The sequence below is a fragment of the Hoplias malabaricus genome, chromosome 2 (assembly GCF_029633855.1).
Source record: "Hoplias malabaricus isolate fHopMal1 chromosome 2, fHopMal1.hap1, whole genome shotgun sequence".
Lineage (NCBI taxonomy): Eukaryota > Metazoa > Chordata > Actinopteri > Characiformes > Erythrinidae > Hoplias > Hoplias malabaricus.
The window spans coordinates 20,964,235-20,982,424 of NC_089801.1; the positions used below are offsets into that span (position 1 = coordinate 20,964,235).

The following is an 18,190-nucleotide window of genomic DNA, read 5'->3' on the forward strand; positions in this document are numbered from 1 at the left end:
GACATTTTAAATTAAAAGGGAACAGATTGGACGTCTTTTCAGTGGGAGATGGGTTACACATACAGTAGAAAAACAGAAAACTTAAACCGGAACTGAGTTATTTTGAGAGTAAATAGGTTTATGAGGTAAGTAAATACTGTAGGAATATGTATAGGATTCCCTTCTATCTTGGTTACTGTTTTACATTAGTACACTAAATATCATTTCTTATTTAGGGCTGCTCATGCTGATTCTACTGGCAGCTCGTTATTCTAACGTTTATGATGTCCTCCAGCACCAGCAGAGGGCGCCAAACTCACCGCGCCTTAAATACGTAGTGACTTTGTTTTATTACATTTTAGAATTTTCTGGCAAAGCACGTAATTTTTACACATCTGTGATTAACTCTATAGCGCGGGTTAGTTTAGTAAATATTAATGTGTCTAATTCAGCAGAGTGCAGGATTTCTGTTGAAATAAATCACAGAATAGAAACCGGTTGTGATTTATCTTGTGACCAGCAGAAGGTTTTTAACGTTTAATTACACCAGGATCGCTCTGAGTTTTAGAATAATTTACTAAGTCTGTCATATAATCGTTAGGATAAACACATTAGAATGAATAAACAGCGTGGCAGACTTTTTGGGAGAACAAGCTTTTATTAAATTATTGCTAAAGTGCCCTTGAGTGGCAAAAACGAGGCAAAGTGCCCTATTGGCTGCCCTTCGTACGACAAATAAATAAGACTGCCCTCTGGAGTGCCGTTTATTGCAATAAATTATCATGATGTGTCTTAAGAAGTGCCCTAAAATGGCTGCCTTTCAATAGACAAGGGTGTGTTATTAAGTGTCCTCTATTGTGCCTCTCCTTGACAGTGACAGTTCCAGTAAAGTAAATGGCATACAAAGGGTGTATCTACATTAGAGAATATATAAAAAGAGAAGAAGTTTACTAGTGGAGGTCTCATCAGTCGAGAAAATGTTATATAGCACCCTATAGGTGCCTCAATGGGATAAGCTCAACATCCCCAACCTGAGGCGGTGCCCATGTAACACCCCTCCTGGGCTTTCTCAAAGTTGGTGCCATGGGGTCCAGTGAAATACTTTTAAAACACATTATAGCTGCTAACAAACAAGGACCCACTATTTTAGATTAATACCTAGCTATAATGTTTGTGTTTAAACTTATATATTGTTAGCTACTTTCTTTTCTTTTAAACTTAAATCAAGGATGAAAACTATTTCATCATACACTACGCATCATAGGTTTATATATAAATAAATATAAAAAAACAAGACCAAAGCCTTCTACACTTAAATGCTTTAATTTAATAAGCTGACTGAGTTACGATGAAGAATAATGTGTTTATTTGGCAGCGCTGATTGTGTCAGACAAAAACTTTACCCTTAAGCTGAATGTCATTAAGGTTTTATAATCAGGGCTCTCACACTTCATCCTGAAGGGTCACAGTGCCTGGTTTTCTTCCTAGAGGCGCCTGCTTCCAATGGTTACTCACCTGATGACCTGAATGAGACATACTACCACAAAGCAGAACTGAAGGCCTCTGGATCACGGATTAGAAAAGATCCTCATCCGTTTCACAGAGTTTGTGATTTTATACCACTGCCCTTCAGCAACGTAGTGTCACTGCAATAGCCACCATTGGGAAATTCAGCCATTATTGTTCCAATAAACTCCATGATGATAATGATATCAACACAACATTAAGAGAAATAAGACTCTTTTTTATTTAAAATTACAATCTGAGAGGGCAATTGGATAATAGGAGAACAGTAGGATTCGTTTTAAAGTTTTTCCTGGAGTGAATTCTCCACAGACATGCATTCTATACACACACACACACACACACACACACACACACACACACACACACACACACACACACCTCATCTCATCTCCTCTAAAAGAAAGAACCCATGTGTCTTAACACAACCCTCCTTTTAAAAATCAGCTGAAACTGATGGCCGAGAGAAGAAAGAACATTGTTTCCACTTGTGAAACTTCAAATGACCTTTGTAATCACTGTCTGTAGTTTAATCATCGGTCGGTATCTGTCCAGAAGGGAATTTGTAATCATTTACGCAATCAGGAGCCAGAACATGATGACAAGCGCCACAAACAGGAAGAGGCGGGACAGGAACTGTTCATCCATGTGCTGTGGGGTTCCAGGAGCTGCTGTGAAGCAAGGTAGAAGCAAGAAAGACACAAAATATCTCAGTTCTATTTCACTTTGAAGTGCACTGGTAAATTTAACACTAACAAGTAAAAGTCTTCTGTCCAGCTTCTGAAGACCTAACCTAATGAAGGCCCCAATGTGAAAAACTGAAGTGGACACAGTGTATTTTATTATAAGTCTTTATGATTTAACTTTAAAATCAGTGCTGTGTTCAATACACGAATGAGTGAGGATAAAACCGCTCATGTGGAGGTGTACCTGGAGGGGGTCTTCCATCGTTGATGTTGAATGCGGTGGCAAAAATGCCAAAAGGAAATGCACCAATACCAAAGGACATCTGGAAGCCACCATCTCCAAAACCGAATCCTTGAAACCCCTGCAATAAGGATACATTATTTATTTATTTATTTAAAAAGGTATGACCAGGAAATAGGACATTCATATCTACAGCTAAACCTCACTGTGTTGACACAGTCTATTCATTTCTCTGTGCTGTTTTATAAAATAAACCAATCTAAACCTGCTTTAACCCCCAAGGTGTGGTTCCATTTCGTTATATCCATTAGATCATTGTTTACATGTCTGATGACAGATACATTCACTCCAACTTCCAAAGCCATTTCAAAGCTTGTAAAAACAGACTGTTAGGGACAAAAAGAACCACGGAAATGTGATGCAACCTCAAACGCCAGGTGTTGTCATTACCTAAGAGAGCCACAAAAAAGAGCTTTCCCATTTCTCTCTTCGGAGATGCCTCCTAATAAGTCCCTGAGGGAGCGATGCTTTAACTAATGAATTACTCGTTGGCAATACAGTAGCTGCCTCCCCCCATGTAATCGTTTCATCACATACGGCCTCGTGCAACGTGGCCTTGAGTGTTGCAAATGCATCTTGAAAACTACACGCAACCTGCCAGTCACCGACTCAACCCTGAACGTACCGGTCTCCTAATTTACAGGAAAATAAACAAACACAGTGTGGGCTCAATCCGACTAGAAAGACTGCTTCGGTTTAAGATTGTTTTTCTGTTTTGGCCCATGGCTACTGTGTCTGATTAATTAGTGCTAAATGATGCAGTTACTTACACCACGATTCTCAGGCTCTGGTCTCTGCCCTTGTGGTCGGGGAGGAGTCCGCTCTCTGAAATCCCAGAGGGAGAAAAGTTAAACACGCAGTTTCTCCAATTACTGCCCTTCTGTTTGCGACAATATCATCTTTCACTGCTCCATCAACTGTGATAATGCTACTTTTTTTTTTCGTGTGTGTATGTGTGACGTTTATAGCTGCTCTGTTTACTGTGTTTTACATGTTTACACTCACTAATGCTAAATCATTTATTTTTATATGACTCATGTAGAATGAAATTTCACACTTCACCTAAAAGCTCTTCTAAGTACAGGGAGGAAATATGATGGTGTTATACTTTTACTGTGTAATATTTTGTTGTTGCCAATATTTCATTACTAAGAGACCGCAAGTTATTTTATTTATTTATTTTCTTAAAACTTCTTGATTAAGTTTAAGTTTTGTGACCAGTTGCTTCTTCCAAATCACACACTCCTATCTTTACAAATCTCTTTAAACTCTGAAACTCACCTCGGGTCTTGCTGGCCCGTGCTGCCTCGCCCGTACAGCGGGATGACTTTGTCCCGGCTAATGCCTGCTTTACATACTGGACACACCTGTCTATTTGGCCTCGTTTCCAACCACTGTGAAGAGAGGAAATGGATTAGGGGGGAGATTAGGGACAGTCTGAAGCTCCATAAATGCTACCATGCATTAGAAAGGGCGCAGAAAAAAATGTATATTCAGGATGGAAACAGGAAAACCCACCTGATGCAAACAGGGCCAGCTGTGAACCATTGAAAGCGAGGAGATGGAAAAAACAAAAGGTTCAGTTAATTTACACTCAATTCTTTGTATTTTAATCCAGTGCGAGATGAGATTGCATTAGTGCATTACCAAAAGAGGTGACCACACAAGCTTATCACTGCATCCTTGGAAGTGTCCAAGCAGATGTTACATTCAAACGTGCTGTCCTGGCTGCCGCTTTCTCCGGATGTTTGGCCATTGGAGCCGGTGGCTGTAGAGTCAGTCGCCGACGGTGGAGGAGAGGCGCTGGCCATGATGTTCCTCAACACTGAGAAGTAGAGCTGGAAGAGTGGACAGAAAAATGCCTGGGGAAAAAAAAAAGATAGTCAGACACCTGTGTGTTAATACTACGCAATGTACTGCTCCAATCAAACGAGTGAGATTAACTATGCAGCAATGTGTGAGGCTGAGGTTTTCCTCTTTAATTAAACTCCTAAAAACAAACAAAAACCCGTCTCTGTTTGTCATAATTACACATGTAGAAGATATGTTCATGTCCAAAATAATCCGCTAATGCCTACAAAGTGGATTAGATGTATTCTGCATTCTCTGTCACTCCGTATGCACAGATCTGTGAATATACAAATAGTCCCCACACTTCCAACACTCGGCTGCAGCGTGAAAACCCTTCCCAGCAACTTGACGGATTACTTCTTTAGGTTTATGGTGTATGAAACCCTGGTAGACCGAGTCCATGTCTTTGAGACACCAGTTTTATAGGTTTAACGACTTTTTAAATGTTTCCAAAAAACTTCAAGCCTTAACTCCATTCAAGTTGTCCCCAAAGAATCTCAGATAATACTTTTCTCTAAAGCTTGCTTCCCATAGACTCCAAAAGAATCATACACACGTTTATCACCTTTGTGCAAATAAGAACATTTACATTTATAGATTGTTTTATGCATTCTGAGATCTCACTGGTGACTCAGATGAATCCGTTTTCTCTACAATCAGGACTACAAAGTTACAAAGCTGCTCCATACTTAATATAAATTATTTGTACTTATTATATGTACTACAAAACAACCTGAAAATGTTTTAGAACTGTTACATACATTCACAACATTATTCAAATATTATTGTTTTAAAATATGTAAACGTTTGCATATATAAGTTGTCACAAAATTAGATTACATTGTAAGATTAAATGACTGACTACACAAATTTCAGCACAAAAAAAGCTGGTCGGTCATATTAGAGATACTTGTCTTAAGGTGGAACTGAGAATTGGAAAGATAAGCTGGTGATTAAGAAGCCAACTTCAGCTTCGTCAGCAATGATTTAAACCAAATATTACCACAGTTCTTTACGTGTGGTTATAACTACAACTCCTTTAAGGGAATTACACATAAACACCTCTACTGAGACGCGAGTGTAATGTCCTGCTCATGATTCCAAACCGCTGTTTATTCGCCAGTTTCAATTTCTAATATTCCGTACCACCTTAAATGCTACATTACTTACTACTGCGCCGTTTTAGATTGTTAGCCCAAATTTGCTAATGTATATATGAAGTACACAACAAAGGTATAATATTTCTAATGAAAACACTCCATAAACTACATTACCGTAACCGTTTCATCCAGCAGTCCTCCGTCGTCGCCGTCGCAGAGCAAACTGCTGCTGCTCGGTTTAAAGCACCGAAGCGCGGCGCATCACTTTCAGTATGATTGCATCAAGTTGCACCTCTTGAAAACATAGGCTACGTCATGGGGAGATGACAAATCAAATGACCGGATTGTTCTACGTCACAAACAATCCGACCAATCGCTTTGTAAGGAACATGATGTGGCGGAGTTCTTTTTTAATTTCCACTTCTTAAACACGTAATACTTCTGTACAACGGCCAGCCATCACTTTAAAGCCACTTTTTGATTCATACCTTTATTTTATCAGCTGTGCTGACCATATAGGTGCTCTTTGTAGTTCTACATTTACAAAGTGTAATTCATCTGTTGCTCTGCATACTTTGTAAGTCCTATTCCACTCAGGACAACTACAGGACCACCACAGAGCAAATAACTTATCATTTGTGTAGTGGATGATTCTCAGCGCTGCAGTGACACTGAAGACATGATGCGGCGCGTGTGTGTGTGTACGTGATTATGTAAATAACACAGTACACATTGTTGGGACATTATATGTCCAAATGTTTGTAGACTCCTTCCTAATACATCCATCCATCCATTATCTGTAGCCGCTTATCCAATTATAGGGTCGCGGGGGGTCCAGAGCCTACCTGGAATCATTGGGCGCAAGGCGGGAATACACCCTGGAGGGGACGCCAGTCCTTCACAGGGCTTCCTAATACATAGTGTATGCAAACTCCTTTAAAAACTTTGGAGTATGAACATCAACACAAGGTGGATATACATTGCATTTCATTGGGACAGAGGGATAAAGCACCCCAGTTTGGGGCAGTGTTCTCTAGAATGATAAAGCTCCATCCAACACTATGGTAAAAATAAATAAATAAATACATCTGTGTAAAGTGTAAAAAAACTTTTGAGTCACCGATCCACTTACCAACTTGTGTTTTTGAACCATGGAAGAAAACCGGAGCACCCGGAGGAAACCCACGCAGACACAGGGAGAACACACCACACTCCTCACAGACAGTCACCTGGAGGAAACCCACGCAGACACAGGGAGAACACACCACACTCCTCACAGACAGTCACCCGGAGGAAACCCACGCAGACACAGGGAGAACACACCACACTCCTCACAGACAGTCACCCGGAGGAAACCCACACAGACACAGGGAGAACACACCACACTCCTCACAGACAGTCACCCGGAGCGGGAATCAAACTCACAACCTCCAGGTCCCTGGAGCTGTGTTACTGTGACACTACCTGCTGTGCCACCCTGAAAATATATAGTGGTCTTTGACCCCCTGGAGTTCCCGAATGTGTGTGTCCCGGCACAGAGCTCAGAGCACAGAGAAAATAGCTTAATGCTCCTTTAATTTTCAGCAGGGTGTGGTTTAATTACTCCAGTGTCTACCTCCTACAGCTTCACACACGACCATAACAATCAGATCCACACTTAACACGATTATAAGAGATGTAGAGGATTACAGCTATGCAAAAATAAAAGTGTTTAATGGTTTAAATACATGCACTGATCATTTGAGCATTCTTAAAATCACAGGAAGTCATGAACATTGCTGGAAAACCATTTATCAGCAAATGTGTTCAGTGCAGCTGACAGAGAGAGAACGCAAACACAGAAGGTGAATAATATTAAAATGGAGTTAAATAACCCCTATAAACCTACTGATAATGAGCATAATTCCTCTCACTCAAGGTTGGTCTTTGACCTCATTTCTCAGCTCAAGTGTTTGTACTGACACTTTCAGAAGCCTCCACAAGAGGGCGACCATTCAATAAATGGCCGACTGACATTCAGAGGTCAAGATCTTGTACAAGTGGGCAGTATCTAGGCAGTCTGCACGGTGAATACTGGTGAGTGTAACTGTAAAAATATACAGCAATAATACAGAAGATAAACATTTTTGATAATTCATTCATTCATTTTCTGTAACTGCTGCAATATGTACAGTGTTATGGTGGGCTCAGAGCCTACCCAGGATCATTGGGTGCAAGGCAGGAACATACGCTGGACAGGGCACCAATTCATCACAGGATTTCACACACTCATCCAGTCACTCACACATTCACACCTGTGGACAAGTCATCCTGTTACTCACACACTCAAACCTGAGGCCAAATTCAAACACTCACACCTGTAGTTTCACACATTGACCAAGTCACTCACACACTCCAACCAGTGGACGGTTTTACAAACACCTTACAAATGTGCTTTTGGATTGTGAAAGGAACCAGAGCCCCCATAGAATACCCAAACAAACACAAGGAGAACTCACCAAAGCTGTGTGGCAACAAAACTTAAATAAATAATATATATTTGAGCTTGTTTGGGAATTTGCCTGTTCAAATTCCACTCCCTCTGTGAAAAATCTTCTTCTGTGAAACACTTTGGGGTGGTTTCCCAGACCAGGGAAAAAGCCTAGTCCTGGACTATCCTCCTGTCAGTGAAAGATCACAATTTAAAATGCTGTGTAGCCCAGGACTAGTCTTAATCCCTGACTGGGAAACCACTGCTTTGTGTACTTGTATAGTAGCTGCATTACACACAACCTCTCCAACATGCAACGACTGCGATGGTTTAGCATCTTGTCCATAGTGTGTTCCTGCTTGCGTCTGATGTTTCCAGCAAGTCTCCCACAGCCCTTCTCTGAATAACAATGGAAGATGAATGAATGAATGAACGAATGTTACATCACAGGGCTTTCGGTGGGGCTGCAGGTTCCAGTACATTTTTAGCTCTGGTCTAATAAGATTTCGCCTTACATGAGGAAGTCAGCATTGATTTAGTAAGCAGTCCGTGCTGAACCAGTTGCACACTGCTCTTTTGCAACACCTAATAATGCTTCTCATATATATTGGCATGTATATACCTCATAAATTAGCAGTAGCAGTTAGCAGTAGATAGTAACTTAAAGTAATGTAAAGTGCCACCTCTGTTTTTTAACTAGTTTAATTTATTTATTTCGATATAGAGGCTGAAGCCCAAGTGAACGGTTTGGGACACAGCCAGCGCACTAGACCTATGTGCACTCCTCAGCCGTCACAACAGGAAAGACCACACCACAGCTCCGTTTTTTTAAAAAACATTGCGTCACAGCGGTTGACGTGAGCAAGAAGTAGCGAGAAGTGACGGTAGGGGGCGTGGTCTCCTCCATTTGGGTGGAGAGTTAGTAGCAAGTGGGTGTGTCTTTCACGAAACCGGGCGTGTCTTTTATAAACGGGGCGTGGCCTTGGGCTGGGAGTACAGGGAGAGTTGCTAATAGCGTCACACGCAGCATTTACAGCGGTCCCGTAGAGACTTAACGTTCTTGAAAAAAGCTGATATAACACTGTTATGTAGGAGTTACGAGCTTCAGGAGACTTAACGACACACATTGAGAGGCGAAGACGTAAACAGAAGTCCGGGACGGAGGACAACGCAGGTTGTTTTGGCTGTTTAAGAGACTTTAATTGGGAGTCTGTCATCCTGTGGACGTTAACGTTACGGCGGCTAACGGAGCTAGCAGCAGCGAGATAATCCGACGGAGGAGCAGCCATCAGTGGGGCTGTCTCGCCTCACGTCCGTCCGGGCGCAGTAAAACAGACACAAACACCGTTTCGTTTCCTAAAATAACGGCATTTCAGCCACGAGCGAAATAAATGATTATGGAGAGGAAGAGGGTCGACTGTCCGGCTCTTCCTCCGGGCTGGAAAAAAGAAGAAGTGATCCGGAAATCAGGACTCAGTGCTGGAAAAAGTGATGTTTACTACTACAGGTAAAGCTCATAACACTAAAGAAAACGTTCAGATGTTTCCTAAAGTTCTTTACTCAATGAGAAGCTGATATTAAGTCTTGTAAAAACAAATGAAACGAGTTTACTTTAATGAAACACACTCCCTCTACTCAAACTTACGCTCTAAACACACACACACACAAGATGTTGTATTTCTATCTTTGTGGGTTGTTTATAGCGGTGGAGAGATATGACGATACTACCGTTATCACAATTAACTGTATATTCCCGGAGCATACCCTGGAGGTTTTTTAGTACTTAAACATCAGTGCTTAACTCCTTCATATGTGCACTGACATTATATATATATACTCAGAGTTTACTGTTAATGATGATGATGATTATACAGTATAGTCACATCCACTTCTAGAACCACTTCTAGCAAAGCTCCTGGAGGAATTTCATTTAAGTTTAAACCAACAAAACCGTCCACTTGTAAACGTATTATAATATTTAATATATACTATATATGGTTAATAAAACTGCTGTTCTTTGCAAAAAAATATAAAGTACATGTTCTCATGGGAGAAATTAGGTGTCTCCACAATGTTGAGGTGCTAAACACACACACACACACACACACACACACACACACACACACAAATGATTTGACATCTTCAGACTTTTGAACTTGTCCAGGAGTGAAGTGTGCATCCTTCTGTCCCTGGCCATTTGCCTCTTTGCTAAAGACAGTGTTGGCAGCTCGCTGACCTTTCTTATAAACACCGTGAAAAAGATTCGCAGCGTAGTCCAGGCACAGTCCAGATAGAGTCCAGAAAGTTTGGCCGAGAGCCATGCACGTCTTTTCCTTTGGTGTGTGTCAGAACATTCTGAGTTAAAATGGTTCATGCCGTCCTTAAACGGGAGCTCCACCTATTTAAAAGGAATATCTGTTTAACTCATTATTTGAGATGTAAACATTCACTGATTGTAGAGTGACTTACTGATTTGTTTGTTTATTTTACAGTGATGGCAGTACAAACAGTTAATGTCTTTTTAATTTTTTTAAATGCTTCAGACATCGTTTTCCCCATCGGCAATTTCCCATCTTGGGAAGTTTTCTGGACCTGAAGGTTTCGCACCATATCACTTTGAATTACTTTGTTTCAGTCTTAACCACTTCATTCTGCTGGTCAGTTATTCTATTTTAAATGACTGATATATGTTTTCAGTGCCACGATAAGGAAGATATTCTGAAAGCATATCATAGGAGAACATTTGCACAAGGAGATGTTTAAACCTGTCATTCACTACGTATTAACCGTCTCATATCAGTGGTACATAGCAGATTAAAGAGGCAATTAACAGTAATCTGCCTGTTAGTTCCTGGTAACTGGCTCATTGCTGTTTATGGCTTGACGTGTCCCAGTTTAAAAGCCTAATTATAACGGTTAGTAACATTTATTATTAGAAATTGTAAAGTTTGCTGTAACACAGAGCACAGAAGATGGATATTGTACTTGGCGACGCATGTCATTCCATCGCAGAAATCCTGTTGACTTGACACAGGCTATAAATGCAGTCAGTCGAGCTGGCAGGAAGTCCTTTTGACTTTCGTGGCAGTCCAGGTGATCGCTGGCACAAGGGCCTTGACTTAACTCGGAATAAACAACATGATCAAACCAGTCCCACGTGGAACAGAAACTGATTTCAGCTCTGAGAACACTGTGTTCCTCCACGTCTAATCTCAGTTTCACAGCAGCACACGGTCCGTAACTTGGATATAAAGCCTGCTTTTTGTGGCTTGTGCAAGTGTTCAGAAGTTTGGAAACACAATTCGAAACACAGTTTTAGGAGACGGACGTAAACATTTGGAAAGAAGTTAAAATGGTAGTGATCTCCAGAAAACCTTATGAATCAAGAAGATAACGTGCCTCAAAACTGTTCAGTTAGTTGACTGATCTCAAAAAAACGACAGATGAGTGTACTGTTATCTATAGAAACAGTATGATATTACAGTACATAAGATCATATTCACACTATTACATTACTAAATATGTATGGGATCATTTATATATGCAGTGCCCATTAGTGTCACAGCCGTAAGGTCGTGCATGGGTCACTGCCTTTGAGGACTGTGGTGTGTTCTCCTTGTGTCTGTGTAGGTTTCCTCCCACTATCTAAAACACACGTTGGTAGATGGATTGGATGTGCCACAGGTGTGTGTGTGAGTGACTGGATGAGTGTATGATGCCCTGTGATGGACTCGTGCCCTGTACATGGTATGTTTCAGCCTCGCACTCAGTGATTCTGGGTAGGCTCTAGACCATCACAGCCCTGATCCAACATACAGCTATAGCCCTGGTTTGGGTCTGGGCCTGGGCTTTTCTTTTAAAGTTGCAGCTCAGCAGAAGCCCACCGAGGGATGAGTTAAACAACAACCCTGTGGGCAAAGCTGCCTCCTGTTCTTATTCAGGAGGGAGTTGTTGGCGGCGGTGTGAGAGGAGATCAGGCTGCGTGCAGATCTTCCTGATAGTGCGGCCTCCTCGCTGAGGCATGGTCTTTGAGTATTTTTGGTGTCCCGTCACATCCTGTGCTTTTGGCCTCCGCTCAGCCATCCCAAAGCAGGCCACAGTCTGCCGCCTGACCTCTTTCAGTTCATGTTGATGGCTAATTCTATGTTAGGGAAGCATGATATGAACAAAATGCCACTTTCTGTAGGTTTGTGCCTGTGTTTACGTGGCCCACAAGCTCTGCATTTTTGGTGACCACAGTATGATGTTGTGGTCAGAGACGGGGGCTACAGGCAGTTGACCCTTACTTGTTGGCTTTAGCTTTGTGGCTCCATGGCAAACTTGGGAAACGAAACAGGAGTAAGAGAAAAGGTTCGGTCAACAGCAGTAATCTATCACATGACCTCTTTCTTGTTGACTGCTAGTTTTGCTAGTTCTGCATTATTTCCTCAGCTGTTTTTTTTAAATCACAGAAAATGCTGCCTACTTTCCCATGACACAAAGGAAGAAAACAATAGGATGGCAGCATTTTTTTTCTCTTTTTGTGAGTTCCTGCCTTGATGGGTTGATGTTGGTGGTTTTTTCTTGATTTTATAGCAGTGCAATAAGCAGAACAAAAGCCATGAAGTGGCTTCTTTTTTTTTTCCCCTCCCCTCCTCATGCTCTCACTAGTCAGTGGTGTTCGTGAGCCGTGGGGGAGGGGTGTTGGCCACGGCTTGTTTTGAGGTGCCGCAATGGTGAGAGTAGGCCTGTAAACTGATCTCTCAATGCTGCAAATGTGGAGGAAAGCTAAGGGTTTCACGCCGTTCTGCCGTCCGTGACGCCATGGCGTCAGCGACTTTGACTCGGCTCATTCGGCGTGGTCGTTTTGAAGGAGGACGCCCATAAACCAACTTTGCTTCAAACCGGACAGAGCGAAGGGCCTGTACCAAGCTGTCATGTCGGAAGGGCATGTTCTGGTCTGAAAGACACTTAATTAGCCTTTGAGTGGCTTTTGTGTTGATTACACATATACTGGGAGCTGCAGTTAGTCACATTGCTCAGCATTGTCTTAAGTGGGAATGCCCTTATAGCCTTAAGCTCAGGATGACCTGGTTTTCAGAACTGAACCGGCTCCTGAACCCTCACTTTGGAACATTTGATAAAAACCTGGTCTGACGTTGGACAGGTCAATTCTAAACCCCTGTTCCAGCAGAGGGTTGATTAAAGGAACTCCACTCCACAAAGTGAGGGTGTGGAACGATGCTGAAAGATTCCCATAGTGCTCTCTCTCCTCTGAGTTGCACAAGATGTTCTGTGATTTTACTTCAAAGCCAGTGGATTTCCCGGATAATTTTAGCGCAATAAATATATACAAAAGTGTTGTCACTGCCATCATAGCATAACATTGATCATATATTTAGGATTATGCCAGTATTTCATTATTTTATTCATTCATAAATTTTATTATTTGACACAATGATAATAAGGCACTTGTTTTTAGCAAATGGGCGGCACGGTGGCGCAGCACTCACATAGCTCCAGGGACCCGGAGGTTGTGGGTTCGATTCCCGCTCTGGGTGACTGTCTGTGAGGAGTGTGGTGTGTTCTCCCTGTGTCTGCATGGGTTTCCTCTGGGTTACAGTCTGTGAGGAGTGTGGTGTGTTCTCTCTGTGTCTGCGTGGGTTTCCTCCGGGTGACTGTCTGTGAGGAGTGTGGTGTGTTCTCCCTGTGTCCGCGTGGGTTTCCTCCAGGTGACTGTCTGTGAGGAGTGTGGTGTGTTCTCCCTGTGTCTGCGTTTCGTCCCACAGTCCAAAAACACATGTTGGTGGGTGGATTGGCAAAAGTGTCCGTAGGTGTGAATGTGTGTGTTGCCCTTTGAAGGACTGGTGCCCCCTTCAGGGTGTATTCGTGCTTTGCGCCCAATGATTCCAGGTAGTCTCTGGACACACTGCGACCCTGAACTAGATAAGGGTTACAAACAATTAATGTTTTTAGCAAGGAATAGTTGCACTGCATTGATTGGACACTCATGTGATGCCTCTCAACCAATCATGTCATGTTTTTTATGTTCTGTTGTTTCCTACCTGCTTCTAAACCCTCTGCTGAAAGTTAAATAGTGCTGTTTCTGGATCCGTGACAACAGAGGCTCTAGTCTCACTGTTACAGGTTATAATACTACATTAAAAAAAATACTAAAGCCAAAAATACTACACTGACACTCATTGTGTGCCCCTGAGCCACACTGCATGGTCACAGCTGTAGTTTGTCATTAGTTTAGCCCAATATGAGTTAGCAGGTGTCATGCTCAGTTTCTTCTGAAATAATACGTTTCTCACTTTCCGAAAGGGAAACATCCAGCCTACTCACTGTTCTGACTCCTCACGAGTTTACACTGTCCTCGTACTAGCCCACAGCTTACGGGAACTGCCATTAATTTCTATCCCAAAGACATCAACAAAACTCTCTGGTACATTCTGAGCTCCTCTCTCCTTGTTTGGATCGCATCATTCACTGCTTCCTGTCTGAGTAGAGTCTGACACTCTTCCTGTTTTTTGCTTGTCCTCACAATGCCTTGATTGCAGCATCTCTTACCGAGAAGTAGATGTGGGCTTTTTAATGCCTGGATTAAAATGCCTGGATTTTCTGGATTGCCAGTTCATTGAGCACTGAGAATATGAATGAATCAGCGGTAAATTATATCTACAGGGCAAACGACCATTTTTATTATCAAAGTTGGCTGGTTTGTCAGTTTAGCAGCGGGGTTAATTCATAAGTAGCAAAATTTAAATCTTGACGCGTTAAAGCTAGAGTAGGTGATTTTGTAGAAACCAATAGATGGAAACCCTTCTCTGCCATTGCCCCAGCTTTCAGCGCTGCGAGTCTCACACGCGGGTAGGGTGCTTTAATGGACAGGCAGGTAAGCCACCCAGTCATTTTGTTCTGTCCGACTGAAATGATTGGACAGGGTTTTTACAGCCCTGTGACCTATATAGAAAAGGGCTACGCTCGTAAAAATAAAGGTGCGGCAAACGGTACTTAAGCGACGACATAGAAGAACCAGTTTTGGTTCCATAAAGAACCATGTTTGTTTAATAGATGTGCGAGTGTGAAGAAACCTTTCAAAGGTTTAAAAATCCATCATTCAGTCTTAAGATTCTTTACCCATTTAAACGTTTTAGTCAAAAGTGGTTCTTCTATGTCGTCGCTTAAGTACCGTTTGCGGCACCTAGGGCTGGATTCATTATTGTCCTGTAATGGACGTCAGTCAGTGACAGATGCTGTGAATAGTGTCTATTAAAATATTGAAAATGTGTTTATGAATCATATCACTGTTATTGAAACATTTATCTTGCGATGTATATTGATTGATAATTGTCCAGCCCTAGTAGCAGCTTTATCTTTAAGAGTGTATATTTATTTTCTCAGAGCAGTTGATTTACAGATTGCTGACACCGTAATTTAGAGGATCCAGAGAAATCCACAGGGGGTAATGTCAGTAGGACCTGTTTAAAAAAAAAAAAAAAAAAACCCATTCGATTCCGTCATTGAGAAATCGAGCGTAGAGCCGTAATTCCTAACATGGGCATCAGGTGACCACTGAAGGGTGTCTTTCCCACATGTTCAGTATCACTGAACTATCAGTGTGACCTTGTGATGTGTGTGTGGCTGGTCAGTTGTGTTCCGCTCTGGATACAACATGCACCTGATGAGATCTTACTGCATTTCTGAGTGTGTCACACCACGGTTGTGTGTGTGTGTGTGTGTGTGTGTACGCCCATGTGCATGTTCATTCTTTTCCCTGGTAGGTGGGTTTCCATTGAAATCAGCCCTGCGGCACTATACTTGGCTCTACTCTTTGTTAGCAGGGCATATGAATGTGGCGCTCACTGGGCTTTTCTCACTCACACCATTGGTCGGTCAGTTTTTCAAAGTGAGTCAAAGTCAAAGAGCTGTAGGACTCCCTTTTTGTAATGCACCTAGTTCGCTCAGTTCCACTTAGCCCAGTCCTCTGCACTTCTGAAGGTTTGCTTCACAGCACAGTGCTCGACCTTATGCTCAGGTGCCTCTGCAAGACTTTGAAATGTCCATGTCCACAATGGCTGCATCTGTAAGCGGTATCTGGCTAAATTCCCTAATTACAGGAGGTCAGTTAACATTTGGAGGTGGTGTAAAAAAAAGTTACACCCTTATTCTCTGTCAAAATCATATCAAATCATGAAATCTTGCATCATCACACCCTGGTGTTTCATTCTGATCCCAACACAATGCATTAACTGATCCCAAAAGAGCATTCCTACTCCAAGATGCTTCATGATTATGCCTCAGACTCGGCCTAGCCTTTGTCCTGGGCCTCAAATGACTGTTTTCATTGACTCACAGTTTGAGTCATCCTCCGAATTCCTCTCTCCCTGCTCTCCAGTGCTCACAAAGGCTTGTTTGGTTTCTGTTCGGGAAGGAATGCAGGTTCCCGGTGACTGTTCTCCTGCCTTCACCGCTGCCGTTTGCAGTCATCTCAGTTGCAGTTGGGGACAAATGTGAGGTTTTGGGATGCCTTTGATTTGTGGTAGCCTTTCAGTCATTACACCACTCAGTATTTAATAGTGTGTGTTCCTGGAAGTAGACATGAAAACGTATGAAAATGTAATATCATGATTATAGTGGCCAAAATTATCGCAGTTATCAGTATTACCAAAGTACTCAAACACAAACTGAAATAATTACAGCAAGTTTGATGCTGAATACAACATTAACAGCACTATGTAGTAATTTAAATAAAATGTTAATAAAAATGTTTAGCTGCATAGACAAAATTAATGTGCATTTTTATGTTTATTTCAAACAGCTTTTAGATCACAAAATACATGTGTTTGACTGTAACGTCTTCATGATTTATGTGTGTGTGTGTGTGGGGGGGGGGGAGTAAGTATAGCTTACTCCAGTGTGGTGCCCAATCTCACCACACTCACCAATCTCACCTGATATCACTGTCCTGGTTTGAGGGGAGGGGAGTGAGATGGGCACCACATGAGATGGGCACCACACTCTTGCTTTGTTACTGTGCCATGTTACCGCTGGCACAAAACAATCCCACGTTACCTGTGGTGTGGCGCTGCGGCATCTGGGAGACTTCCTATATTTGCTTGACACGGTAACTTACAAGAGTCTGTTTTTAAACTCTGTAGTAGTAAACACCAGGAATTTTACTGTGCTTTGCCACAAAACTGTTAACTGTTTTTCAGGTCTAGATCCAAGTTTTAATCTTTATATTTCTTGTTTCTAGTCGTATGCTACTGCAATCAACCCCATGAGTACACCTAGTAAATGGCGTGTCATTCGCATGCATAAGGGGAGTGATTATTTTAATTAGAGAACGTGCCTTGTCCAGGGTGTGTTGGTGCCTTCCGCCTAAAGATTCTGGGTTGCTCTGGACACACAACTACAATGTTACCTCTTGTCTTAGTACAGTACTTTGATTAGAGAGCATATGTGTGTGTGCTGTTTCGGGAAAGATTAGTTACGATAGATTTTTTAATCATAGATTGTACGCATTGGTTTAGGATTCTAACTGATTCGCCTCTAATATCTGCTTCTGCGTTTTCTGCTGATGTTGAGTATATCTGTCTCTCATTCTCCTTCAGTGACGTTTCTCTGCTGTGTGTGGACGTGGCGTTCTGACCCGTGTCCTGAGCGAGCGAGTGGGCGAGAGAGTGAGTGAGCGAGTGTGTGAGTGAGAGAGCGAGCGAGCGAGTGTGATGTAACCACAGTGTCCTTGGCCTCTCTGTGTCAAAGCGGTAGATGTGTCACTTCAAGTGGAACGCTCGATCTTCTTTCTCTCTTCCTCCTCCAGCGAGCGTTTAAACATATTTCGGTTTATCTGAGCAGTCCGTGACCCGCCGTCCTCCGCAGCGCTCAGGAATAAGGCTTCACTACAGGCTCCTACCTTCAGAACAAAGTCTGAGCAAACAGTGTTAGCTAATCCCCACAAGACCTTGTAGGACTCGGGCCAAGAGCACACTTCCTGTTTGTGTTGATCGCCGTTGAATCATGAATCTCTTCTTGTTTGAAGTCATTTGCCTCCTGTGCTTTAACTGAGTCACACACAATTAACGGCAGGCCGCCTGTGTCTGCGCTCAAGATGATTTGTCTGACTGTGAATTGTCTATGTGGCTCTAAGAGAGGAATAAATACAGGCTGTGGTCCACTCCAGTAAACAGCAGCTCAGCGGTTCAGCTGAGGTTGATACTGGAGAGTTGAAAGTAAACAACCACTGTCCAGATTGTAATGCTATTGGCATTTGTGAATAAAACTAAATACATAG

General features: G+C 42.3%; 2 protein-coding genes across 3 annotated transcripts in view; one reads left to right on the forward strand and one right to left on the reverse strand.

Moving 5' to 3' along the window:
• Window positions 1–1,727: 1,727 nt before the first annotated feature.
• Window positions 1,728–5,744, reverse strand: rnf185 (ring finger protein 185). 2 transcript variants are annotated; one of them, XM_066660452.1, is made up of 7 exons: window positions 5,616–5,744; window positions 4,138–4,352; window positions 4,009–4,027; window positions 3,772–3,884; window positions 3,261–3,315; window positions 2,434–2,551; window positions 1,728–2,174 (listed from the first exon to the last, which is right to left on the reverse strand). In XM_066660452.1, the coding sequence occupies exons 2-7, from the start codon at window positions 4,299–4,301 to the stop codon at window positions 2,077–2,079; spliced, it is 567 nt and encodes a 188-aa protein (XP_066516549.1). In that variant the 5' UTR covers window positions 4,302–4,352; window positions 5,616–5,744; the 3' UTR covers window positions 1,728–2,076. The 2 variants fall into 2 exon arrangements, with proteins under 2 accessions (XP_066516549.1, XP_066516550.1); XM_066660453.1 differs by having other exon boundaries at window positions 1,729–2,171.
• A 3,180-nt stretch (window positions 5,745–8,924) lies between these two features.
• Window positions 8,925–18,190, forward strand: part of mbd2 (methyl-CpG binding domain protein 2) — a 48,618-nt gene continuing 39,352 nt past the window's right edge. Inside the window, exon 1 of the mRNA XM_066659616.1 lies at window positions 8,925–9,418. Within this exon, the coding sequence (XP_066515713.1) occupies window positions 9,303–9,418 (116 nt within the window). The 5' untranslated portion in view covers window positions 8,925–9,302. The remainder of the gene's footprint in view (window positions 9,419–18,190) is intronic.

What these genes read in the sequence shown, in the direction of transcription:
- rnf185 (XM_066660452.1), bottom strand. Translation starts at nt 4,301, where the DNA reads ATGGCCAGCGCCTCTCCTCCACCGTCGGCGACTGACTCTACAGCCACC. An exon ending in ACGGGCCAGCAAGACCCGAG is followed by an intron (nt 3,316 to 3,771) that starts GTGAGTTTCAGA and finishes CTGGGATTTCAG; the next exon opens with AGAGCGGACTCCTCCCCGAC. An exon ending in CAGAGCCTGAGAATCGTGGT is followed by an intron (nt 2,552 to 3,260) that starts GTAAGTAACTGC and finishes TCCTTATTGCAG; the next exon opens with GGGTTTCAAGGATTCGGTTT.